The sequence below is a fragment of the Suricata suricatta genome, chromosome 10, assembly GCF_006229205.1.
Source record: "Suricata suricatta isolate VVHF042 chromosome 10, meerkat_22Aug2017_6uvM2_HiC, whole genome shotgun sequence".
In the NCBI taxonomy this organism is placed as follows: Eukaryota; Metazoa; Chordata; class Mammalia; order Carnivora; family Herpestidae; genus Suricata; species Suricata suricatta.
In genome coordinates, this window is record NC_043709.1 from 96,437,198 (window position 1) to 96,460,452 (window position 23,255).

At 44.7% G+C, this 23,255-nt stretch overlaps 1 protein-coding gene and 1 long non-coding RNA gene across 2 annotated transcripts in view; both read right to left on the minus strand.

Annotated features, from left to right (window-relative positions):
* LOC115305723 overlaps positions 1 to 3,026 on the minus strand; it is a 10,612-nt gene extending 7,586 nt beyond the window's left edge. The window contains exons 1-2 of the long non-coding RNA XR_003914962.1: positions 2,887 to 3,026; positions 2,597 to 2,746 (exon numbers count right to left, since the gene is read on the minus strand). This is a non-coding gene — a long non-coding RNA (uncharacterized LOC115305723). The remainder of the gene's footprint in view (positions 1 to 2,596; positions 2,747 to 2,886) is intronic.
* A 2,583-nt stretch (positions 3,027 to 5,609) lies between these two features.
* On the minus strand, positions 5,610 to 22,037 carry SLC2A3 (solute carrier family 2 member 3). The gene is made up of 10 exons (XM_029953326.1): positions 21,857 to 22,037; positions 19,926 to 20,018; positions 19,251 to 19,411; positions 16,223 to 16,463; positions 15,795 to 15,957; positions 14,722 to 14,909; positions 10,357 to 10,461; positions 9,891 to 9,992; positions 9,223 to 9,426; positions 5,610 to 7,892 (listed from the first exon to the last, which is right to left on the minus strand). Exons 1-10 carry the CDS (start codon positions 21,869 to 21,871, stop codon positions 7,683 to 7,685), a joined length of 1,482 nt encoding a protein of 493 aa, XP_029809186.1. The 5' UTR covers positions 21,872 to 22,037; the 3' UTR covers positions 5,610 to 7,682.
* Between the last annotated feature and the right edge of the window lie 1,218 nt (positions 22,038 to 23,255).

The following is a 23,255-nucleotide window of genomic DNA, read 5'->3' on the forward strand; positions in this document are numbered from 1 at the left end:
CTCTCTCTCTCTCTCTCTCTCTCTCTCTCTCTCAAAATAAATAAATAAACATTTAAAAAAATGTACAGATCATGTAGTATTAAGTATAATCATGCTCTTGGGGCGCCTGGGTGGTTCAGTCGGTTAGGGGTCTGACTTCGGCTCAGTTCATGATCTTAAGGTTTGTGGGTCTGAGCCCCATGTAGAGCTCTGTGCTGACAGCTAGCTCAGAGCCTGGAGCCTGTCTTGGGATTCTGTGTCTCCCTCTCTCTCTGACCCTCCCCTGCTCACGCTGTCAATCTCTCAAAAATAAAACATTAAAAAAAAAGTATAGTCATGCTCTTGTGAGACAGAGATCTGGAACTTCTCATCTTGCAGATATGAAACTCTATACCCATTAAACAAAAACTCCCCCTTTCCTCTTTTCTCTGGTCCCTGATAACCAGTGTTCTACTTTCTGTTCCTATGAATAGAAACTCACAAACTTACAAACTGTGAGATCATGAACTGAATGGAAGTCAGATGCTTAAGGGACTAAGCCACCCAGGGACCCTCCTCATTTTAGTTCTAGCCTATCACTTATCTACCTTCTTCTTATCTATAGATTTGCTTTTAAAAAATGTTTCATATACATTGAATCATACAATATATGATCTTTTTTTAATGTTCTTTTTTGGTTTTTTTAAAATTTATTTTTGAGAGAGTGCAAGGAGGGGAGGGTCAGAGAGAGAGGGAGATACAGACTCTGAAGCAGGCTCCAGGCTCTGAGCTGTCAGCATGGAGCCTGATGTGGGGCTCAAACCCATGAACTGTGAGATCATGGCCTGAGCTGAAGCCGGACGCTTAACTGACTTAGCTACCCAGGGGCCCCCAATATATCTTTTGAGGCGGGCTTCATACACTTAAAATGTTTTCAAGGTTCATTCATATTATAGCATGTATCAGTACTTGACTCCTTTTTTATGGCTAAATATTATATGGTGTGGACATACCACATTTTGTTTATTCATTCATCTGGCCATCGCTATATGGGCTATTTCCAATTTGGGATTGTTGTGAACAATACTGCTAATGAACATTTGTGAGCAAATGTTTTTGTGTGAACGTGTGTTTTCATTTTTCTTGGGTAAAACACCTAGGAGTGGAATTGCTGGGTCATATGGTAACTATTTTATTATTAACTCTATTTTCTATTTATTTTGTCTTGTTTCTTTGCCAAAACGTGTCCGTTTCAAAATATTTCCCTTCTGATACATACAAATGGTTCACAGATAAGGAAATGCAAATAGCCACAAAGTATGCCCCCCCAAAATTCTCAATGTGATAATAAAAATGTAAACTTAAAGCAGAAGATCCCTTTCTTACTTTAGACTGATAAAGATTAAACACTTTTTAATAAAATATTTTGGTAAACGTTTGTGGAAACTGACATCCTTACACCTTATTGGCTATTTAACTTTTAGTCCTTGGGCAGTTAGTCAAGAGAGAAAGTACCACGCCAACTCTAGCTTTGTCAATTCATTCATTAGTCTCAATTCCCTCATTAAAAATAAAGACGTGGATTTACTTTTTTTTTTTTAGGTTTACTTATTTTAAGAGAGACCGAGGGTCACCTGGGTGGCTGAGTCGATTAAGCCTTCGACTTTGGCTCAGGTCATGATCTTCTAGTTGGTGAGTTTGAGACCCTCATTGGGCTGTGTGCCGACAGCTCGGAGCCAGGAACCTGCTTCAGTTTCTGTGTCTCCTCTTTCCGCCCCTCCCCTGCTCCCTCTCTGTCTCTCAAAAATAAACATTAAAATTTTTAAACAAAAAATGAATATGAAGGAGACCGAAAGAGGGAGGGGGAGGGACACAGAGAGCGAGCGAAAGAGACGGGGGGGGGGGCGGGGGGAGGCCAATGCCAGGCGTGAACCGTGAACCCACGGAACCGTGCGATCATGATCTGATGCTCAAATCCGGCCGGAGGCTCAACCGACTGAGCCACCCTGGTGCCCCTGGAATTAATTTCTGAACGCTATCCTAACTCATGAGTTTCAGCCCTATCAATTAAGTCACTAAGCCCAGGGCAATCCAGGAAGGGTAGTTAAAGTCCCTTCCTAATAAGACAGTGGGAAACACCTGCATTGGAAGGTTTGCTGGGTTATGACCTGGACTAGAGCCAGAAACCGTTCTAACGCTCTTGAACAAAACGGAGTAAGGACAGGTTTGTGCCGTCCACGCCTGCGCAGTGAAGGCGCGACCGAAGCCCCGCCTCTCGCAGGGTCTGCGGTTTGCCAGGCGCCAGACCAGCCTCCCGCGACTCCCGGGAGGGCGGAGGAAGTGGGTGGTGGAGGCCGCAGGGCGGCGCCTGGGGCTGGGCGGGCTCCGCGCCCTGGGAACCCGCGCGCTGGGTGCGCACTGCGGCCAGTGGTCGCGGAGGGAGCAGGGTGGCCCTCCGAAAGAGGAAGGTGGTTGGGCGCCTGGGGGACAGCAGTTGTTGCAGCCGCGCCGCAAGGACCCGGATCAAGGACACTTGTTGGGGTCACTCTTGGGGAATTGATGTCCAAGAGGTTGTCTGTGGGGTTGGCATGGGGAAGACAGGGAACGTAGAGTCAAAGCTAGAGGGCTGGGGCCTCACCTTGGCCTGGTTCCCAGCATCATCTGGCAGCGCCCACGCCAAGTTCAGAGGCCACCTTCTCCTCTTCCGCTTCCTCACTTGCCCAACCCTGGGCAGGGACCACCAGCCTACCTCAGCTGCAGCCACACGGTTGGAACTTTAGCCAAATATCTGCAACAAACACTTTCAGTTACCCTCCCCATCCCCCCCCCCCCAAAAGAACGATTCAACTTGAATCTGATCCAAGTGCAGGTAGGCTTTGGGAGGTGTGGAAAGAGTAAATTCAACCAAGGACTTCTTGTGCCACTTACTGGTGTATTGCCACGCAGATCCACATTCATCCTTTCAGTACCTTTTGGTGATGGATAGGCTTCCTTTAAATCATTTCTCCTTGAGAGTGTTCAGCACAGTGAAATTTTCTCAGTAGACCGTGCTGTGGTTTCCAGTGGCCACACCATAGATGACAACATTTGGGGGCACCCTGCCCCAGCCACGCACCCAGAACGCAAGCTTCCCCAGTCACCTCAGCGGGTGCCTGGCAGTCACTGTCCAGGAGGCCCAAAGTGCAGCCGTCCCCCGCACCCGGCCGCCCGCCCCATGTTGGTGCCCTGACTTCCTGTTGTACCTCCGTTGTCTGGCCACCGGCTATGGCTCACCTCTGTCCCCTGGTTCCCTGGCTGCGCTGGCTGTGGCCTGTGCGACCCCACACACTTCTCTCCTATCCGGTAGACCTCAACTGTGCCTTTTCCAGTAAGATAGGAACCCCAGCTTTGGGGAAATGCCCTCTCTTTCAAGTGTGTCTCTCTTCAGATACTCTCCCTCAGCTGTAGGATGCCATATTGAGCTGTCCGATCTATTATTTTCTACTCTTATTATAGCTTGATATACTTTTTCCCCCTAACCTGAAGATCAAGTGTGGGTGGCATGGTGTACTGACTGAAACAGCCAAGTACCCCTTGATTGTCTTTATTTTTTACTAAAAAGTTTTTTTAATGTTTATATTTGAGACAGAAACAGAGCATGAGTGGGGGAGGGGAAGAGAGAGAGGGAGACACAGAATCTGAAGCAGACTCCAGGCTTCCAGCTGTCCACACAGAGCCAGACGAGAACCCATGAACCATGAGATCATGACCTGGACATAAGCCAGATGCTTAACCGAGACACCCAGGCGCCCCTCTTGATATTCTTTATATTACACTTTCCCTGCTTAAATAATTGTGTATTTGTTTTAAAAAATTAAAAATTATTTGCCCCCCCCATCAATTAATCAATCATTGTGTGGTTTCTGTTTTCTGATAGGGAGCCAGACTGATAACACTTAAACATCAGTTAGATGTTCAACAGTGTTCAAAGTATGAGACAGACCAGGTACTTGCTTTTATGGGGCTTATATTCTACAGAGGTTGTTTACTAAGTCCTAAGCCAAAAGGTAGACAGAGCCATACAATATTTTGAGGCGAAAAATTCTAAGTACAAGGGACCGACTGTAAAGAACCTACTGATAATGGAACGTGATGTATTTGAAAAGTAGAAGGCCTAGTGTGGCTAGTCTGTGAGCAGAGCATCAAGAGATGAAGTTGAAGAAGCAAACGGTTTACCCGAACATACTTTCAGGGCAGTTTTGAGAATGAATGAAAGCGGTATACTGTTAAGATCCACTGGTGCAATAGGGTAAACTGGGATGTATGGTCCCTGAATGTACTGGCCATAGGAAGGGAGTCTGCATGCTAGTTTAAATGTAACAAGGTATAACTGGAAGTCTTCAAGATCAGTCTGGTCACTGGAGAATGAATTATAAGGAAGCAAAAATAGAAAAAGGGAGCTAAGATTCCCACAATTGTGGAGAATATGGTGCTCTCACAGGGCTCTTTCAGATCAGGGTTTCATCCTCATTCCCTCTAACAGAGTTACCAGTGGAAGGATTAGGTTGCCAGGAAGGAAGGCTTTATGGAGCTCACGCCTGGGCTAAACAGAAATAAAAAGTAGCCATTCACGTATCTTTAGGAAGTGACTGGAAATTTAGGGGAGTGTCAGATACATAAATGAAGGCACGAAAGTGTTAATGAGAGGGGCACCTGAGTGACTCAGTGGGTTAAGGGTCTGACTTTGGCTCAGGTCATAATCAGGCAGTCCATGAGTTTGAGCCCCGCATGGGGCTCTGTGCTGACAGCTCAGAGCCTGGAGCCTGCTTCAGATTCTGTCTCCCTCTTTCTCTCTCCCTAACCCTGCTGATGCTCTTTCTCTCTCTCAAAAATAATAAACATTAAATAAAAAAAAGCTGTTAATGAGTGAGGAAGTGGGTGTGGGAGTATAAATAGGAGCTACACTATGGTAAATCAAACTGAACAGGTAGCAGGGACCTTGCCCTGGGTGGGTGGGGGAACTATCTGTAGGGCGCTTAAGTGTTTTTTTCTCTGTAGTTGACTGGAAGCTGCTGAAGGATCTTAAGGAGGATGGCAATATAAATATAATATGGATGGTGTAGGATGAATTTCAGAGAGCAAAGACTAGAGGGGAAAGGAAAGAAGAAAGCATGAGAGAAAAGCAAAATTCTCATTCAGGAAAGGAAGCAACAATAATTTATTAAGTGTGCAAAGCAACGCTCTAAGGCTTTTCATTCCATCAGGGTGATAAACAAGTATCACTATTTTTCTATGTACTAGACTCTCATAAAGAAACTTACTCCAGATAGTGACAGGTACTGTGTGGCCAGCCAGGACCTAAAGCTGATGTCTGTGTCCCAGAAGGACAAAAACAAAACAAAACAAAAATCAAATGAAAAAAGTCAAGCCTGTGATGTCATATATACATTCAGAATTTTTATTTCAAAAAAAAAAAAACCACAGTAACATTAATAATAGAAAATCCATATGGAAATATTCACAATCCAGTCACAGAGATGGGAAAACTTCCCCACTGCTACTGCCAACCCACTGTTTCTGAGGAGCCAGAAGTAGAAGGGTAGTTAGAGAAGTCCCCTGTTCAAAGCCCCATTCCATATAAGCTCTGAAGTTTTTCCTAGCGGTTCAACGACCGGAGGGACAGTAAGAACTGGGAAGTAAAATACTGTCATAGGCAAAGGTTTGGCTAAAGGGCCTGAACTGTATAAGCACCAAGGAGAGAAAAGGGTGATCAAGCAACATATGAAAGAGGGAAGACAGAGTAAATGTCATGGGGTCCAATCTCCATTTATTCAAATACTGGGAAAGTAGATGATTTGTGGAGATGTCCGTGACCCGGGGCAAGCAGAAACTCCTCCATCTCATCCAACTCTCTCGGAAACGCTCCAGAGTTAGAAGTCTTCAGTTTGTTTCTTTATCCCCTTAAAGAGAGAGGCCACCCGCTCCCCCATGACTCCCTTCCAGCGACCTCCAGAGGCCACATGTCGTGATCTAACATTTCTTTCCTACTCCCACTGTCTGAGTCCCACTTGCACCAGCAATCTCCTTAAGGAATTCTCCCAGAACTCTCCAAAACGGAAAAGTAGGCAGATGAGACTGAACCCTAAAGTTTGGAAGAAAACCATAGATACAAATTCCACCCAACAAAGGCAGTGTTCTTTATATATATACAGAGATGAGTTTTAACACATTCTTTTTGAAAGGGGGCTGTAGAAAATGGAGGAAACAACTTACCAATAAACTACCTTTACCCAGAGCAAAGTGACAGTGCACATACATTCATACTCTCTCAAGTGTGGGCCACACTGCACATTTACTCAGACTGTCTCAAATGTACAGGCTCCCAAAGGGCCCTGGATGTAACACTATGGAAATATGGCAACAGATGAACACGCAAGCGATGACTTTAAAGCAACAACATGCTTCAATTGGATAAAAATCGTTCAGGAAAAAACCCACCCCCAGAGCTGAGGTTACAAATTCCAAGTTAGCTACCAACATTCTCCCCTGAATTCTTTTAAAGCTATGGCTTAAAACAAAATAAAAATTAACAACAAAAATCTCCTAAAGAATAAAATGGAGGAATACTGAACTTCTACCAACAACCAATATTTCAGGTGGCTCATTTGGAAGGCTCTTCCACCAGGCAGGTGATAGGAGTGAGCTAATTAAAAAAACAAAATACAAAAAAAAAAAAAAAAGTGAATCCACCACAAAGGGAGGAAGTTGTTTGGTCCAGTGAAGGGAGAAAGGATTTCCAGAAACTGCCTTCCCTTCTCTGGACTCCAACCAAAATTAGAACCCATTAACCACCATTAACTACAATGCCCATCTTAGTAATAACCCTAGATTTCAAGTAACACTACATATCATCTTAACCAAAGAAAACAGTTCCAAAGGTAACCAGTAGCTTCTTAATACAGGCACATGACTTTTCTGAGAAATCAAACTTGAAACTTTCCACCTGAAGGACAGAAATCGTTGAGAGGCAGCGTGCACCCTTCAGGCACCCCATCACGTAGCATCCAACAGTACATTCCATTTCTCCCCTGAATCTTCTGCGTTGCACCTTGACCTCCCCAATAGCCAATCTTCTACCCTATGAACCTCTCCTTAAGCGCCTCCCTCTAACCTCAATCTTTGCATTTTCATTATTTGGTAAAAGTACTTTACACTTATAAAAATAAATATTTATGCAATAAAACCAGAAGAGAAAATAAATAAAACTCAAGTTAATTTGCTCTGCAGAGCTGTATGGAAGCGAGGAAGGTGGTCTAATTGAATCCTTCTCTGCCTTCCACACTCCTGTACATCTGCTTCCTGGGAAGTGTGGAGTCAGGGAAACTGCACCTCACTCTTCCTCACCCGTAGGCCCTTGTGAGGCCGGAGTAGAACCCGAGGGGGGAAGAGCTGGCAACGCTGTCATAAGCCACGTGGCTAGTTCCTCCTGAGGTGAAGGTAGGTTCACTTGGTCTCTTCTCCACAGAAGAGACATGTCCAAGAACTGAAAGGTTTCACAAGCCATTGAAGATACAACTAAGTCCAGCATCAGGCTCCTCTGAGTGCTCATGGAGTGTGTGGGAAGAGAAAGAACTCAAGTAGCAGCATTCAGATACAGTCCTGGGTAACAACCTGATGAGGTCTCTCCCTTCTCTGGGGAGAGGTTGCTTTTCCATGTTGGGAGGGAGGCGGGGAGGAGGCGCGGCTTAGACATCGGTGGCGGTCTCCATTGGGGGCTGGATGGGATTTGCCTCCGCAATGGGGCCTTTCTCGCCTCTGGCGGCCTGCCCTTCAAAGACTCGTGTGATCTCCTCAAAAGTTCTGCCGCGGGTCTCAGGGACTTTGAAGAAGGTGAAGACCAAGAAGATAACAAGGAAGCTGGTAAAGATGATAAAAACGTAGGCTCCTAAATAGAACTAGTGAAAAGATACAAGAAAAGGAGTGTCAGTGTCAAGTCTGGTCGATTGTTGCCAAACTCATTTCCGCACCACCCGTTATTGGTAGGCTCCAAGACATAATGTCTCCACATTTACCAAGACCATTAAGGCTTCTCCGGAGATTTAGGATGCCATTGCTAACTTACTAGATTTCTCCGCAATTTACGGCCATTCTTTTTCTTCTTCATTAAAGTTCCCTGCTTCTAAATACCTACTATTTTAGGACTTTTGAAGAATATTTTTAAAATCTGGGTTTCTGGGGCGCCTGGATGGCTCAGGTGGTTGAACGTCTGACTCTTTTTGGCTCAGGTCATGACCCCAAAGTTATGGGAATGAGCCCCGCATCAGGCTCTGCACTGAGCTTAGAGCCTGCTCAAGATTTCCTCTCTCTCCCTCTGCCCCTCCCCTGCATGAGCTTGCTCTCATTCTGTTAAGTAAAATTTAAATAAGACAAAATCAAATCAAATTTCAGTTTCTGAAAGACTCACAGAAGTAGCAAATATTTTCCAGAAGTCCATTGCAAGTTCCTTTATTTAAGGAAACAACTCCAGGTCATTTTAGAAAAGGAGCTGTCTCCTCCATTCCTTTATAACCCTTTGTTTAGTGAGCCTTTAAGGTCATAAAGTCAGGAAGTGTTTGTTTGAAACCCTTGGAGGCTTAAAACTATCATTATTTCTAGGTGGAACTATGCCTGTAATCACCTCAGACTAGTGGTCTTTTAGAAGTTCCCAGTTTTAGGGTGCGTGGGTGGCTCAGTGGGTTAAGTGTCCAATTCTGGATCTCAGCTCAGGTCATGAACTCATGGTCTGCGTGCCTGAGCCCCTCACTGGGCTCTGCACTGACACCATGAAGCCTGCTTGGGATTCTCTCTCTCTCTCTCTCTCTCTCTCGGGGGAGGAGGGGTTCCCAGTTTTACCCTCCTGCTTCAATCCTTTTTTGCCATCATTCCTTCATTTTCTATTATGCCATTTAATATGAGAAAGAAAATCTGTTTTAAAACACTTGATATCTAATCCTTTGGGGTGTCAAGAACCAGATTTTAAACCTGTTGGCTTAAGTGAGCTGTTTTTGAGACTGGCAGGGCGAGTTTCATTTTACTTATTTCTCTTTTGAGAGAGGAAAAAGGGGGAGAGGGTGCAAGTGAGTGAGGGGCAGACAGAGAAGCAGGGCTCACCCGAAGCGGGGCTTGAGCCCACCTGATGTGGGAATCAAACTCATGAACTGTGAGATCATGACCGAGTGAAGTCAGATGCTGAAAGACAGTGCCACCCAGGCACCCCCAAGGGGAATTTCATTTTAATTTACTTACTGCAGCTGAAGGGAAGAGCAGCCCAACCAGGAAGTTGGAGGTCCAGTTCGAACAACCAGCCACCGCCATGGCAACTGGGCGAGGTCCCTGGCTGAAGAGTTCAGCCACAATAAACCAGGGAATGGGGCCTGGGCCAATTTCAAAGAAGGCCACAAAGACCAAGATAGCAGCGATACAGACAAAACTCATCCAATTATAGTCATCCTGTATGAGGAAGGGACAAAGGAAAGTTAGTACTAAAGACAGCACAACATGGATAGGATCTAGCCCCGCAGGGATGCAGACCACCGATCATGGAAAGTTCCCTGTCCTGGGGAACAGCAGAGTTACTGGACCTACAGCCAAAAGCCCTGGGTTTTTGAATCCTAGCCTTGTGCTCATACATAGGTCATTTCACACTGAGAGCATTTCATCATCAATAAAATGGGAGAGTAAGTACTTCGAGATTACTTTAAGCATTAAATTACATAAGGCATTTTACAAGCTATGTGTTATACAAAAGTAAGAATTCTAGCAGTTTAGCGACCTATCTCTCATGATCCACTTTTCTTAAAACTCTGGGCATGTGACTTTCTGGATCTTCCCACCTGTGTCACAGAGAGTCACCTGTAACTTCTCTTACATCCCCCTGTCCTCCCTTCCCTTCCCTTTCCTCCAAGAGCACTCACCTTTAGTAACAAGGAGATGGTCATGAGGATGGAACAGACAGCCATCCCTCCGAGGCCAATCATATGTAGAGTCCTTCTCCCTGCCCTTTCCACCAGAAACACCTATAAGAAGAAAAATAGAATGTGAACGGTCTGCTTTCCCTTTCACAAAAGCACTGTGTGAGCGACCTGAAGTCTGCCTTACCAACTGCAGGGTTCTTGTTATCTCATACTCCCCATTTTAGTTCTGAGCTGAAGGCATCCTACAGAATCCCTTTCACACCTCCCTCTTTCTCATTCACTTCCTCTTTGCCTGGAGAGACTGAAGCCTACTTATACCCATGGCTCAATAGCTCTTCTTCTTGAAGAACAAGCCAAGGTTTAGAGGATGGTAGGGAGGTGTGGAAGGATGTGAAACCCATCTTTGAGCAGGTGTCGTAGGAATTCCCCTCCCCCTACCCCCAAACTATCGAACCACCCAACTTACAGAAACGACGGTGAAGATGGTGTTAACCACACCCGCCCCAATGGTGGCATAGATTGGCTCCGGGACACCGGCATCTTTGAAGATTCCTGTTGAGTAATAGAACACCTAATGGGAAACAAAAGATGCGACTTTGAAACAGCAATGGTGCATTAACAGCTAACCAGAGAACGCTCAAAAAATAAACTCAACTGTCCCAGGAGGTTAAGGAGTGCTTTCTGGGGTTTTCTGTTCAATCACAGTATCCTTTCTGCAAATGAATTATCTTCCGTATCTTATCTCTATTCTCTTATTTCTGGTCAATTCTAGCTACTTGTTTCCATTTTTTCTCATATGCTCATTCCTTCGGCTCCATTTCAGTCTCTTCTTTAACATCTGTTTTTTATCAACTTAGATCTAAAGGTTTACATATTAATTTTTTCAGTTAAGCTTTTTTAGTTTAAAAAAAAATTTTTTAGTAAGATCTATATACCCAGTGTGGGCCTCGAACTCATGACCCTGAGATCAAGTGTCAAATGCTCTTCCAACTGATCCAGTGCGCAGCAAGCCCCTTAATTAAGCTTCTTCAATAGATAACTACCCTAACCCTGAAAACAGTGATTGGTTCGCTGATATCCTAATAAGATAATGAAGAAATTGAAAAGTAACCTCAAACCTGCTCATGTAATTAGAAGCAGAACTTGGGCTAGAATTTCTAGCTCTGGGTCCATCCCCAGTGTTTTAGGAAATAATACCACTGTCATTTTGACTTTATCCTACTCGATAAGCTATTTAATGTGTACAGGTTTTATTATTTGTTGAACACCGTGCTTAAATGTATGGCTGTGATAGCTCCCATGGTTAAAGAGATGTCAAAATATTGGACTCAGACTTCAAGGTAATAAGGGAACCATACGGGGCAATATCTACATCATCTAGGCTCAGTCCCTCAGGTTTGGGGCAAAGAATCTATGACTTCATCCAGAGTGTTTGCCTCTATAGCAATATTCATCAGACTTTTTGATGAATATATGCGTCTACACTGGGATTTACCTCTCAAGAAATGACTCTTACAATCTCAGATAGAAACTATGTATATTCGGGGTGCCTGGGTGGCTTAGTTGGTTGAGCATCCAACCTCAGCTCAGGTCATGATCTCACAGTTGCTGGGTTCAAGCCCGTGACGGGCTCTGTGCTGACAGCTAGCTTAAAGTCTGGAGCCTGTCTTCGGATTCTGTGTCTCCCTCTCTCTCTGCTCCTCCCCTGCTCATGCTCTCTCTCTCAAAAATAAACAAACATTAAAAGAAACAATGTATATTTGCATTTTCTAAAATAAGACTAAGGCTGTGCTTTTAATATCTTTTTTTGAAGTTTATTTATCTTGAGAGAGATGGTGTATGTGGGGGAGGGGGAGAGAGAGAGAGGGAGAAAGAATCCCAACCAGGCTCTGTGCTGCCTGCAGGGAGCCTGATGTGGGGCTCGATCCCACAAACCATGAGACCATGGGCTAAAATCAGGAGCCACACGTTCAACCAACTAAGCCAGCCAGGTGCCATAAAGCTGTGCTTTTGGAAACAGACCTGTGGGCTCTCGGCTGGCTTTGTAGGTAGAACATATATATGACTCTTGATCTCCGACTTAGAGTTCAAGTCCCACATGGGGTATAGTTTACTTTATTTATTTATTTATTTATTTATTTAAAATGTTTTATTTATTTTTAATACAGAGAGAGACAGAGCATGAGAGGAGGAGGGGCAGAGAGAGGAGACACAGAACCAGAAGCAGGCTCCAGGCTCCGAGCTGGCTGTCAGCACAGAGCCTGATGCGGGGCTCGAACCCACGAACGTGAGCTCTGACCTGAGCCCGAGTCAGAGGCCCAACCGACTGAGCCACCCAGGCGCCCCAAGGGTATAGTTTACTTTAAAAACAAAAAGAAAGAAAGAAACTGGGGCAACTGGCTGGCTCAGTCAGTAGAGAATGCAGACCTTGATCTCGGGGTTCTAAGTTCAAGTCCAATGTTGGGTGCTGAGATTAGTTAAAGCTGTCAGCACAGCGCCCAACGTGGAGCTCGAACTCACAAACCACAAGATCGTGACATGAGCCAAAGTCAGATGCTTGCTTAACCAACTGAGCCACCCTGGCGCCCCTCAAGGAAAAGTTCTTACAGTCCAATTACCTTGCTATTTGCTGCCAGAAAGCGGGCTTCAGCTAACATGTACAGCATCTCACCTACAAGCAGTTTTCCTCTGCTAGGTCAACACTGCCCAACCTCTTAACCTCTGCCTTTTCCGAAGGAAATTAGAAAACACTGTTTACTCAAACGGAGGCCGAACAAATGATTTTCACACATCATTCCCGGAAGTGGGAGGAGTCTGTCCTGTAGTGCTCATCTATCATTTGTAATTTTCCAGGAGTGGGCTTTTCTGAGCCTGCTTTACAGGACCCAGACTTGGAGCCCAAATTATGCTTTCTGGGAGGTGCAAGTGAGGCACGTAGGGTGCACAATTTAAGGAGGCCCTCATACCTGGGACTACTGACTTATATCTAGATGCCTTACTCTAGTCCCAGCCCTACTGCTCTGGAAAGTCTTCAGAGTGCAGTTTATTACAGTGACTTTTTAAAAGAAAAAAATATATAGTTATGTATATATAACTATAACATGTAAATATTATATATTTATAAGTAACCTCTACACTCATATATATATGTAATATATATATATATTTTTAATGTAACTTCTACACCCATTTATATAAATATTATAAACATATTTTTAAAGTAACCTCTACACCCAACATGGGGCTTGAACTTACAACCCCAAGATCAAGAGTTGCATGCAACTGAGCCAGTCAGGTGCCCCTATTGTGATTTTTAAAATGACAAAATTTGAGAACGAGATTCATTGAACTATCCTATCCTTCCTCCCAATTTCTAACAGTATATCCTTCAACCCTGCATGAGAAGGCACTGCTATTTCAAATACAAGTAACCTTCTTGTGCATTAGGGAGACAAGGCCAAAGACCAACTTGCTATTTTGAGCATCTTGTGTTCTGCAAAATACTTTGCTACAAAATGATCTAATCATATTGATCAGAGAGTGAGTGATGAGAGGGGCACCTGGATGGCTCAGCTGATTGAGTGTCCGACTCCAGCTCAGGGCATGATCTCAGTTTATGAATTCGAGTCCCGCTTAGGGCCCTCTGCTGTCCGTGTGGAGCCTGTTTTGGATCCTCTTCCCCCCCACTTACCCCTCCCTAGCTCTCTCTCAAAAATAAATAAAACATTAAAAAAAAAAAAAGAAAAAAACACTGATAAGAAACTCTCAAGGCATGAATCTGAAATTACAAAGGCGGGACAGCAGTGTGTCTCAATTACAAATATTTTATCAGCAAATGGAAAGAAGGTATGGGAATACACTTTCTTATCACAACTAAGACTCAAACTTTGGAAAGTGATATTTGCATAGAATATAAGCTACCTGTCAACTGCTAGCTTCCATTTTGCTTCCCACTTTAAACTATCAGAGTCACTATTCTAGTTGTAAATACACTTATAGAATGGTATATGTATACCTCTTACATTGATTTCCTAATTATTCCCCTGGGCTTTACTTTAGACTGAGAGTCCTGGGGAAAAAGCCAAAGCATGTAAATTCTTGGGTCTACTTTAGTTGTATGGCTTACATTATCTTTGAGGACATCAGGTAAGATTGATCAGAGTTAGGGGCACCTGGGTGGCTCAGTTGGTTCAGTGTCTGACTCTTGATTTCAGCTTGGGTCATGATCTCACAGTTTGTGGGTTTGAGCCCCGCATCAGGCTCTATGCTGATGTCACAGAGCTTGCTTGGGATTCTGTCTCCTCCTCTGTGGTCCTCCTGCACTCACTCTCTCTCTCTCTCTCTCTCAAAATAAATAAAATTTTTTAAAAAGACTGACCAGAGCTAAAGACAACTGGAAATAAAAAAATGAGAGGTCAAGGGAGGATTAATGAAAAGTAGATACATTTGTAATGTCCTCTATACAGATAAAAGTTTGGAAGAGGACAAATGTTAACCACAAGTTCCAAGACTAAAGGTGGTGAATTTTTTGTTTTATTATTTATTTTTCCAAATGGAAGACATGTGCTGCAGATAGAAGCGTCAAGAAATAAAACAGGGGCTCCTGGCTCTTGATCTCAGAGTTGGGAGTTTGAGCCCTGCCTTGGGTGTAGAGATTACGTAAATAAATGAACTCTAATAGTAAGAAAATAAAAAAACAAAAGTAACTCAAAGCTTGGATAATCAAGATTGTTGGAGTGGCCGCCTTGTGGCAAGTGTCCGCCGGCACTCAGCACCGCGGTCAGGTGAGGGAAGTGCATGTGGGCCCCTCAGACTCGGAGCAGACACTCACCGCGTTGATTCCAGAGAGCTGCTGGGAGAGCTGGAGCATGATGGAGATGATAATGGGCTGCCGGTAGCTGGGCGATCTGAAGAGCTCCAGCACCGTCGGTTGCTTTTCCTGTGCCATCCTGACACTCTCATCTTTCATCTCCTGGATGTCCTGAGTCACATCCGGGGTGCCCCACAGTCGTTGGAGGACTGGTGACACAAGCAAACCAAGAATAAAGCTAAGGTGCTGACCCAACATCATTTTCCCTGTAACACGGCTGGGAAGAGGCCATGCAAGACGAGCCTTGGATAGGGCTCAGCAATTAGCATCTGTGCCTTTATCTGCTTCTCACTTTTTGACAAGTCCTTCTTAATTTTTGAAAGGGTGGGAAGGAGGAAAGAGGGGGACAGGATCTTTAGTAGGCTCTACAGGAGCTAGTCCGACTTAGGGCTTGAACTCACAAACCGCGAGATCATGACATTGGAAGTTAGATGCTCATCCCCTTCTCCCTTTTTAATTTGCACCTCACTCTTCAGGGGTTAAATCGAGGGGTGCTTGGGTGGCTCAGCCAGTTGAGAGTCCAACTTAGGCTCAGGTCATGCATGATCTCATAGCTCGTGAGTTTTGAGCCCTGTGTCAAGTTGTGTGTGGACAGCCTGCTTCGAATTGTGTCTCCCTCTCTCTCCCCCTCCCCTGACTGAGCTCTGTCTGTCTGTCTCTCTCTCAAAAATAAACAGGGGCACCTGGGTGTCTCAGTCAGTTAAGCATCCGGCTTCTGTTCAGGTCAGGATCTCACGGCCTGGAGCCTGCTTTGGATTCTGTGTCTCCCTCTCTGACTTTCCCCTGTTCACGCAGCCTCTCTGTGTCTCTCAAAAATAAATTTAAAAAACATTTAAAAATTAAAAAAAAATATATTAAAAAAGAATTAAAAAAGAAAGAAAGAAAAAAGAAAGTTTCTCTTGAGAGCATCAGGAAACTCTTCACTTGAGTTCTGAGGGGCAAGGAAAGGACAGAACATAGATCTAATAATACCCACGTCCTGAAACAAATTGCAACCCTAAAACTCCTACAGTGAGGGTGTGAAGGATACTCACTCTCCTTAGCACGCTCCTCTTCTTTTCTGTTAATGAGCAAGAATCTAGGACTCTCTGGGCAAAAAGGAAGGGCGGCGCTTTGTAGGACAGCTGGGATGATGGTGAAGCCCAAAAGCAGGGGCCACAACTCTTCTGTTCCCATGATGGCTTTCAGGCCAAAGATCTAGAAACCAGACAAAGAGGATACTAAAAATCTCATACTTTTTCAGCCACAGGTCCGTTAAAAGAGAAATTCAGAAAATCCTCTATTCTTTGACCACAGGAAAGGAAAAATTCTGTTGCGGTCCCTTTCTCTAACTTCCCTGCTTCCGTAGCTGTCTGTGAGCTATAGTAATAATGCATGAAATTTACATAGTTGACTACATGCTAGAGATTCAGGAGTACTTCTGTTACCTCATTTAATGAGCCATGAAATCAACATTAAGTACCTGAGCCACCAGGATCCCGATGACGATGCCCAGCTGATTGAGAGTGCCAAAGGCCCCCCGCAGGGCAGTAGGTGAGACCTCGCCAATGTAGATGGGCACAAAACCTGTGCAGAGGCCGCAGAATAGGCCAATAATCAATCGGCCCAGGATCAGCATTTCAACCGACTTTGCTATTTTGCAGAACCCCATAAGGCAGCCACCTGCCACCGCCAACAGGTTGACAATCAGCATTGAATTGCGCCTGAAAGGTTAAATGAAAAAAAGGAGAGAAATTAGCAAAATAGGCCCCATCCCTCCTCTTCTTTCCTTATCGTCCCTCTCCTTCTTTCCTTATCATTCCACCTTTCTCCAGGCTCATGTACCTTCTCTTTTTGGTCTAACTTTTCCTTTTTGTTATTAGAACATTTCTAGTTGGGATAACCAGGATCAATGGTTCTTACACCTCTGTGTGCAGAAAACTCATCTAGAGATCTTATTTAAGATTCTCCTGAGTCCCAGCTGTAGCCAGAATTGTAGTAAGCAGGGGCGCCTGGGTGGCTCAGTCGGTTAAGTGTCCAACTTTGGCTCAGGTCATGATCTCACGGTTTGTGGGTTCGAGACCTGCGTCAGGCGCCGTGCTGACCACTGTCTTCAGATCCCGTGATTCCTTCTCTCTCTGACCCTCCCCTGCTCACGCTGTCTCTCTCTCTAAAATAAATAAAAACATTAAAAAAAATAATAATTGTAGTAAGCACAAAGGCCAGCAGTTCCCAAAGTTGTCCCACACTGACAACATCAGCTAGAGGTCTGCAAGAAATTAAAATGGTCCCATCCACCCATAGGTCTGACTCTGGGGTGGAGCCCATCGATTTGGTCCCAAGAGCAGTCCAGGTAATTTCATTCAAAGGTAAGGGTTTGAGAGCCGCCGTCCTGGGCAATTCTGCTACAGCTGATTCAACACACTCTACAGAAAATGCTGGACCAGTACTGATGTCTTTATACTTCGTATTGCATCTAGTTATAATGTAACTGCTTTGATGTCACTGATAAGTAACAAAGATAGATTTCAGACAAATGTTTTTCTATTTGTAAAAAGTAGACAAGGGCGCGGGGTGGCTCAGTTGGTTAAGCGGCCGACTTTGACTCAGGTCATGATCTTACAGTTCGTGGGTTCGAGCCCCAAATCGGGTTCTGTGCTGACAGCTCAGAGCTTGGAGTTTGCTTCAGATTCTGTCTCCCTCTCTCTGCCCCTCCCCTACTCACACTCTGTCTCTCTCTCTCTCTCTCTCAAAATAAAATAAAGACATAAAAAAGTAGATACCCTTTCAGCTCTCCTCTAAGGCTAACCTGTGGGGAGGCCATTAACAATTAGTATTGATAGCCAGTATAAAATAATAAATTGCTGCATGTCTGTGTTAGACGTGGGAGGCAAAGCCACTGGAAAGCTAAAGGAAAAACAAAGTAAGAGATGAACACTGAAAAATGACCGCAGATGTTGGAAAGAACCAGATGATTCTCCCTTTGGGAGGCTCGCTGGAATTACCTAGAGGAGAGCTTTGAAACACCAGTACTTAAGGGAGATCTTAAAAGATTCCTAGGTAGTCTTTTTTTTTTCCCCTTAATGTCTAATGTTTATTTATTTTTGAGACAGAGAGAGACAGACTGTGAGCAGAGGACGAGACGAGGGAGACAGAATCCAAAGCAGGCTCCAGGCTCTGAACTGTAGATGTGGGGCTTGAACTCACAAACCGTGAGATCAAGGAGATCATGACTTGAGTTGAAGTTAGAAGCCCACCGACTGAGCCACCCAGGCGCCCCTAGGAGATCTTAAATGTACACCCCAAACCATCCCGCATTCTTTCTCTGCATTCCTTTCCTTGGGTCCCCACCTCCCTCTAGGAGGGTTGGTTTGCTAATAAAATAACAATTGAAAAAAATCACATGAATTGAGAGGTCCACTTTAAAATTTCAATGACTTTAGGAGACACAAGATGGCTAGCGTCAAAAATGCAAGCCAAACAATGATCAAATAAAACAGGTTGCCTTAATTTTTACCAAAAAAAATTTTTTTAATGTTTTAGTTATTTTTGATACAGAGAGTGACAAAGCATGAGAGGGGGAGGGTCAGAGAGAGAAGGAGACACAGAACCAGAAGCAGGCTCCAGGCTCTGAGCTAGCTGTCAGCACAGAGCCTGACGCAGGGCTCGAACCCACAAACGTGAGATCTGACCTGAGCCGAAGTCGGAGGCTTAACCGACTGAGCCACCCAGGCGCCCCAGGTTGCCTTAATTTTTTAAGAAGTTTAATTCCATTTGTGTTTCTAGGACATCTAATCAGCAAACTAAATGGTTTCTTCCCCAGAAAACTGGAAGTATTCTGCTAAGGCATTGCATTAAGGGGGAGGGGCAATGTCAGTTCAGTTATTTGGCCATTATCCACATTTGCCACAGACCAAGGATTAGAAAATGTTTCCTCCCATTCCGGCTTTATAAAATAATGAAAACATTTGCGTGAAACCCCGAAGTTCTTAAGAGAAGCAAACAACTTCTGACCTTGTAAATAGGACAGGTTTCTGGGAAATCGCACAGTGCACTTTATTAGAGAATCCTTAATTAGCTCATGCTGGACTTCCAGAGGCTAATCTCTTGATGGGCAGCTTCAAGCAAGGGCAGTCCTATTCAGTGCCACTTGGATTAAGCTTGCCTTGATCAGATCTGGGGATGCTCTCATTCAAATGCATCATCTACTCCCCATCCCTTGCCTCTTTTTTAAGTTTTTGTTTACTTATTAGAGAGAGAGAGAGAGAATGAGCAGGGAAGGAGCAGAGAGAGAAGGTCAGAGGATCCTCCTGAAGCAGGCACTGTCCTGATAGCAGCAAGCCCGGATGTGGGGCTTGAACCCATGAACCAGGAGATCTTGACCTGAGCCAAAGTCCGATGCTAGATGTATGAGCCACCCAGGTGCCCCACCAGCTCTCCATCCTAACTCTCAATACTTGTTCTCAATGCAACCAGTATAGCCCCCTCTTTGCCCAGTTTCTAGCCAATACCTGCCAAAGCGGTTGACAAAGAGTCCAACGGAGAAGGAGCCGATCATACCACCGATGGAGAAGATGGCCACAGCCAAAGACCAAAGGGACGTGAGTAACACCTCATCATGGTGCTTGTTCAACTTCTCTTCCAAAGTGTAATTGAGAAAGTCCTTTATGATCTACAAATTAAAATGGTTGGTGGGCAAACAGACCGTTACAATTGCATGAGAAAAGGGACAAATATGGCAGACCTTCTCCTCCCTAAGAAAACAGCATTACGATTACTTTATAGGTAGAGAATCAAGTCATTGAAAATATGGGGTTGGAAGGGACCCAGAACATATTGGAGTTAATGGTAGCTCTGAAAAGAACAATTTGGATTTGTCCTGAAAATCCCAGTAGGTAGTAGCACTGATATTCATTCAGTGACTACCCCAGTCCTCTCCTAAGAACCCCCACCTCCCCATCCTCCTACCATCATGACAGGGTGAGAGGAGAATGGGTCCAGTCAAGGGTTTAGGGAGCAACGGAGCTTTTTGCTCTAGACTTCCTCGCCAACAGTATGCTGCCTCTTCAGCCTTGGCCAAGCTAGACACCAAGTTTGACTGAAATTCTTCATTCTTGAAGCCCTACTTAAAGGAATCATTTCCCTATTCCGAATTCTAACTCTTAACTCTAGTTTCTGGCACTCACCATTTCCGGAGCATTGATGACTCCAGTGTTGTAGCCAAACTGGAAAGAGCCTATTGTAGCAATGGAGATGGCAAAGATCAGAGGCGCCGTGACCTGGGGTGGGAGTTGGAGGGGGAGAGAGAGCAGGGAAAAAATAGTCCTTAAACCTCTAGATTGATGTATTAGGAGTACTTGGCTATGAACAGAATGCAAAGACCAAAACCTTAATGAAATTTAGGTAATAAATGGGGAACACAAAACAACAGATTATACTGAAGAACTTATCTAGAGCTATAAAGACAATTGCATAAACTTGGAAGAAGTGGCAAGAAAATTTGGTAAGAAAGTTAAGGGGATCTGGGTTAATTGGTTTGAAAGTATTTTAAAAAACTGCCCCAGATAAAAGCAAGCATTGGGGTGCCTGGATGGCTCAGTCGGTTGAGCGACTGACTTTGGCTCGGGTCATGATCTCGCAGTTTGCGGGTTTGAGCCCCGCATTGGGCTCTGTGCTGACAGCTCGGAGCCTGGAGCCTGCTTTGGATTCTGTAATCTCTCTCTCTCTGCCTCTTCCCAGCTCACGCCCTGTCTGTGTCTCTCAAAATAAACATTAAAAAAAAAAATAAGTAAATAAAACCAAGCATAGAACTGCAGGAAAAGACATCTTGGGGGTTCCTCGAAGTGATTATTTTGGAAACAGATCCAGTGTTGTCTCTCCCGTCCCCCAGACCCCACTGACGCTCAGAGTGGTGGTGGTGGTGTCCTCATCACTGGGCAGCTCTTATCTCTCGGGGATAATGTAATCTAAAGTATCTACCCACAGGTATCCTGGTCCAATTCGAAATTCTTCTGGTTTACTTGCTAACATACGGCTGCCCCCACCCAGCAGGGGGAGTGCACTAGTTCCCCCCCAACCGAACCCAAGGGGACAAGGTGGGGAGGCGGGAGCCGTCTCTCACCTTCCTGGAATAACTCAAGTGTTATCTGACATTTCCAGCTCAAGATAAGCCTAATGTTAAAGTCTGAAGACATCTTCTGCAGTGCTGCCCCAGCCCTTCCTTTCCTTAAACTCCCTCCCTGTCCGATTAGACAGAAAGGCTGGCAGGGAGTTTCCGTTCTCCAAGCTGACCTTGTGCCCTAGGCAACTAGGCCTAAGCACCCAGGGTGCCCCGCCTGCCCCACACAAAGCTCTTTCTGCTTACTCCTTTTCCCATCAATAAGCACCTCTTCTTTTCTGTCTCACCTCATCATTTACTATCCTGAGGGCCTTTTCCTCTTCCTCCCCATTTTTTCTTCCCTTCTCTTATCTTCATGTATTTTTCAATGAGTTTGCCTTAGTGATGATGCTTTTCTCCTTGAAATATTGCACACGTAACACACAATGACCTATTAATCAAACGTGCACTCACAACCACTCCCACAATAAGGGCCGAGGTAATTCTATCTCCTTAGTATCCAGGAACTCCTATATGTTACAGGGTAGACGGCTGCACACTGACCTAGGCCTCCAAACCAATCAATCCCAGGTCCTTTCAAGGTCTAATGCTTCCAGAGGAATCTGTGCGCTGGCTCAGAGACCCACGCTTGTCCTCAACACAGGCAGGCAGCCTGAAACGCTCAACCCTCTCATCCTCACCTCCTCAGTGCATCTGATTATGTAAAACAACAAAACAAAATGAAAACACAGAAAACCTGACACCCATGCCCACACCACTTCTCCAGGTGTCTTTCCCTATGACGGGAAGGTGAATGGGACGGAGAGAAATCCTTTATAAGCTGTGACATCCAAAGAGAAGTGGCCAAACTGTGGCACTGTAGCCTGGAGAAGAAATGAAAAGGCCCAAAGATGGCTAGGTGACTTAGAATAAAAAATAGGACAGCCATCACCATGAAGTTGCGGCTCTCTGAGTGTACCCCGCAGGCGCAAAAATAATGGATAATCGTATCATTCTTACCTTATATGTCCCCATGGCCCTAATTTAATTCGTTTCCAATCTTCAATAGAGATCTAGGAGTGGGATCCCAGAGCCACCTTTTCCAGGCAACAGGACCTCCAAAATGTCCTTCTGGGCAGCAAGTTTCTCTCCAGGTCCCCAGGAACGCTCCACACGTCCCGCTCACTTTCCCCGTTAGAGCTCCGGCTTACTTATTTATAATCTCTGCAAAGGGTGGAGCCTCCAAGGGAGACAAGCCCCTCCAGCCCCACCCTACACCCTCCCCTAGTGATCTCGTGACCTCTCGGAATTTTGTGACCTCAAGCTCTACCCCCACCCTAGGTGACAACTCCCTCCCCCTTTCTTTCCAAAACCACATCCTTCACGCTCTTCACTACGTTTTTTAAGCTCATCCTCCTTCCCTCTTCTAAGAGCCGCTATATAGCCTCTTAGTTTCACAGACAAAATGCGAACCAGAAAAGGCTGGCGGGAGGGCAAATACACTTTACTTCTTGCTCTTGCATCTGCTGGGAATTAAATTAATCTATAAAGAAAGAAGAATAAATGCTATTTATATAAGGCAAAGTCGACTGGGTGTTACTATCTGAGAGTTAAGGTTGCTTGAAGGAGTGTAAGCAGAAAGATTCATAACGCTATGAATTTATCAGCAGCTTTTTGATTACAGGCTAGGTCTACAATCTTGAAGGGGAGGGAAGGGCAGTCTGAGAGAAGAAAAGCAAACAAGGTAAGAATTGGGCCAGTTTTTGGCTCTCCTTGTATTCGGATTAGCGCAATCTCTCCTGGGGGGTAGAAAACCAGAGTATCTGGGAGCCAGACCAACTCCCCTGGGGTGCAGGAAGGAGAGAATCACCTGCCTGTGGGATGGATCCAAACTCCTTAATATGGCATTCCCCAAACCACCCATTCTGAATCCTACCCGTTCCACATGTTTTGCCTCTACTCTCAGGTTTATAGCGTCTAGACATGGAACAATTACCAAATTTAGTTAAACACGTATTTGCTGTGCATGCACTACCCGTCAGATGCTCTGCAAGAAGCTGGGGACTTATCAGTATGGAGGACAAAAAAATGTCCTGGCTTTTAAGGAATTTATAGCATTTCCCTTCTTCTTCCACTTAACCAAACAAAAAAGGGACAAGCCCAACTGATTTTTACACAACCAGAGAGAATGATCAATAGTCTATTAATTACAGACTGTGAATTTCTTGAAAGAAAAGAGTGAGATAAGTATCCGATTACTAAGCCATATGGGAAAATTGAGCAAGATGAGTAGGAAAAACAGCTAAGAAAAATGTGAACAGAGAACGACGAAGGATAATGAGAGGAGACAGAGAAGAGGCTCCAGGGTGAGTGTAAACAAAGAAAACAATTTAGTTCTGATTAGAGTTGGGTGAGAGAT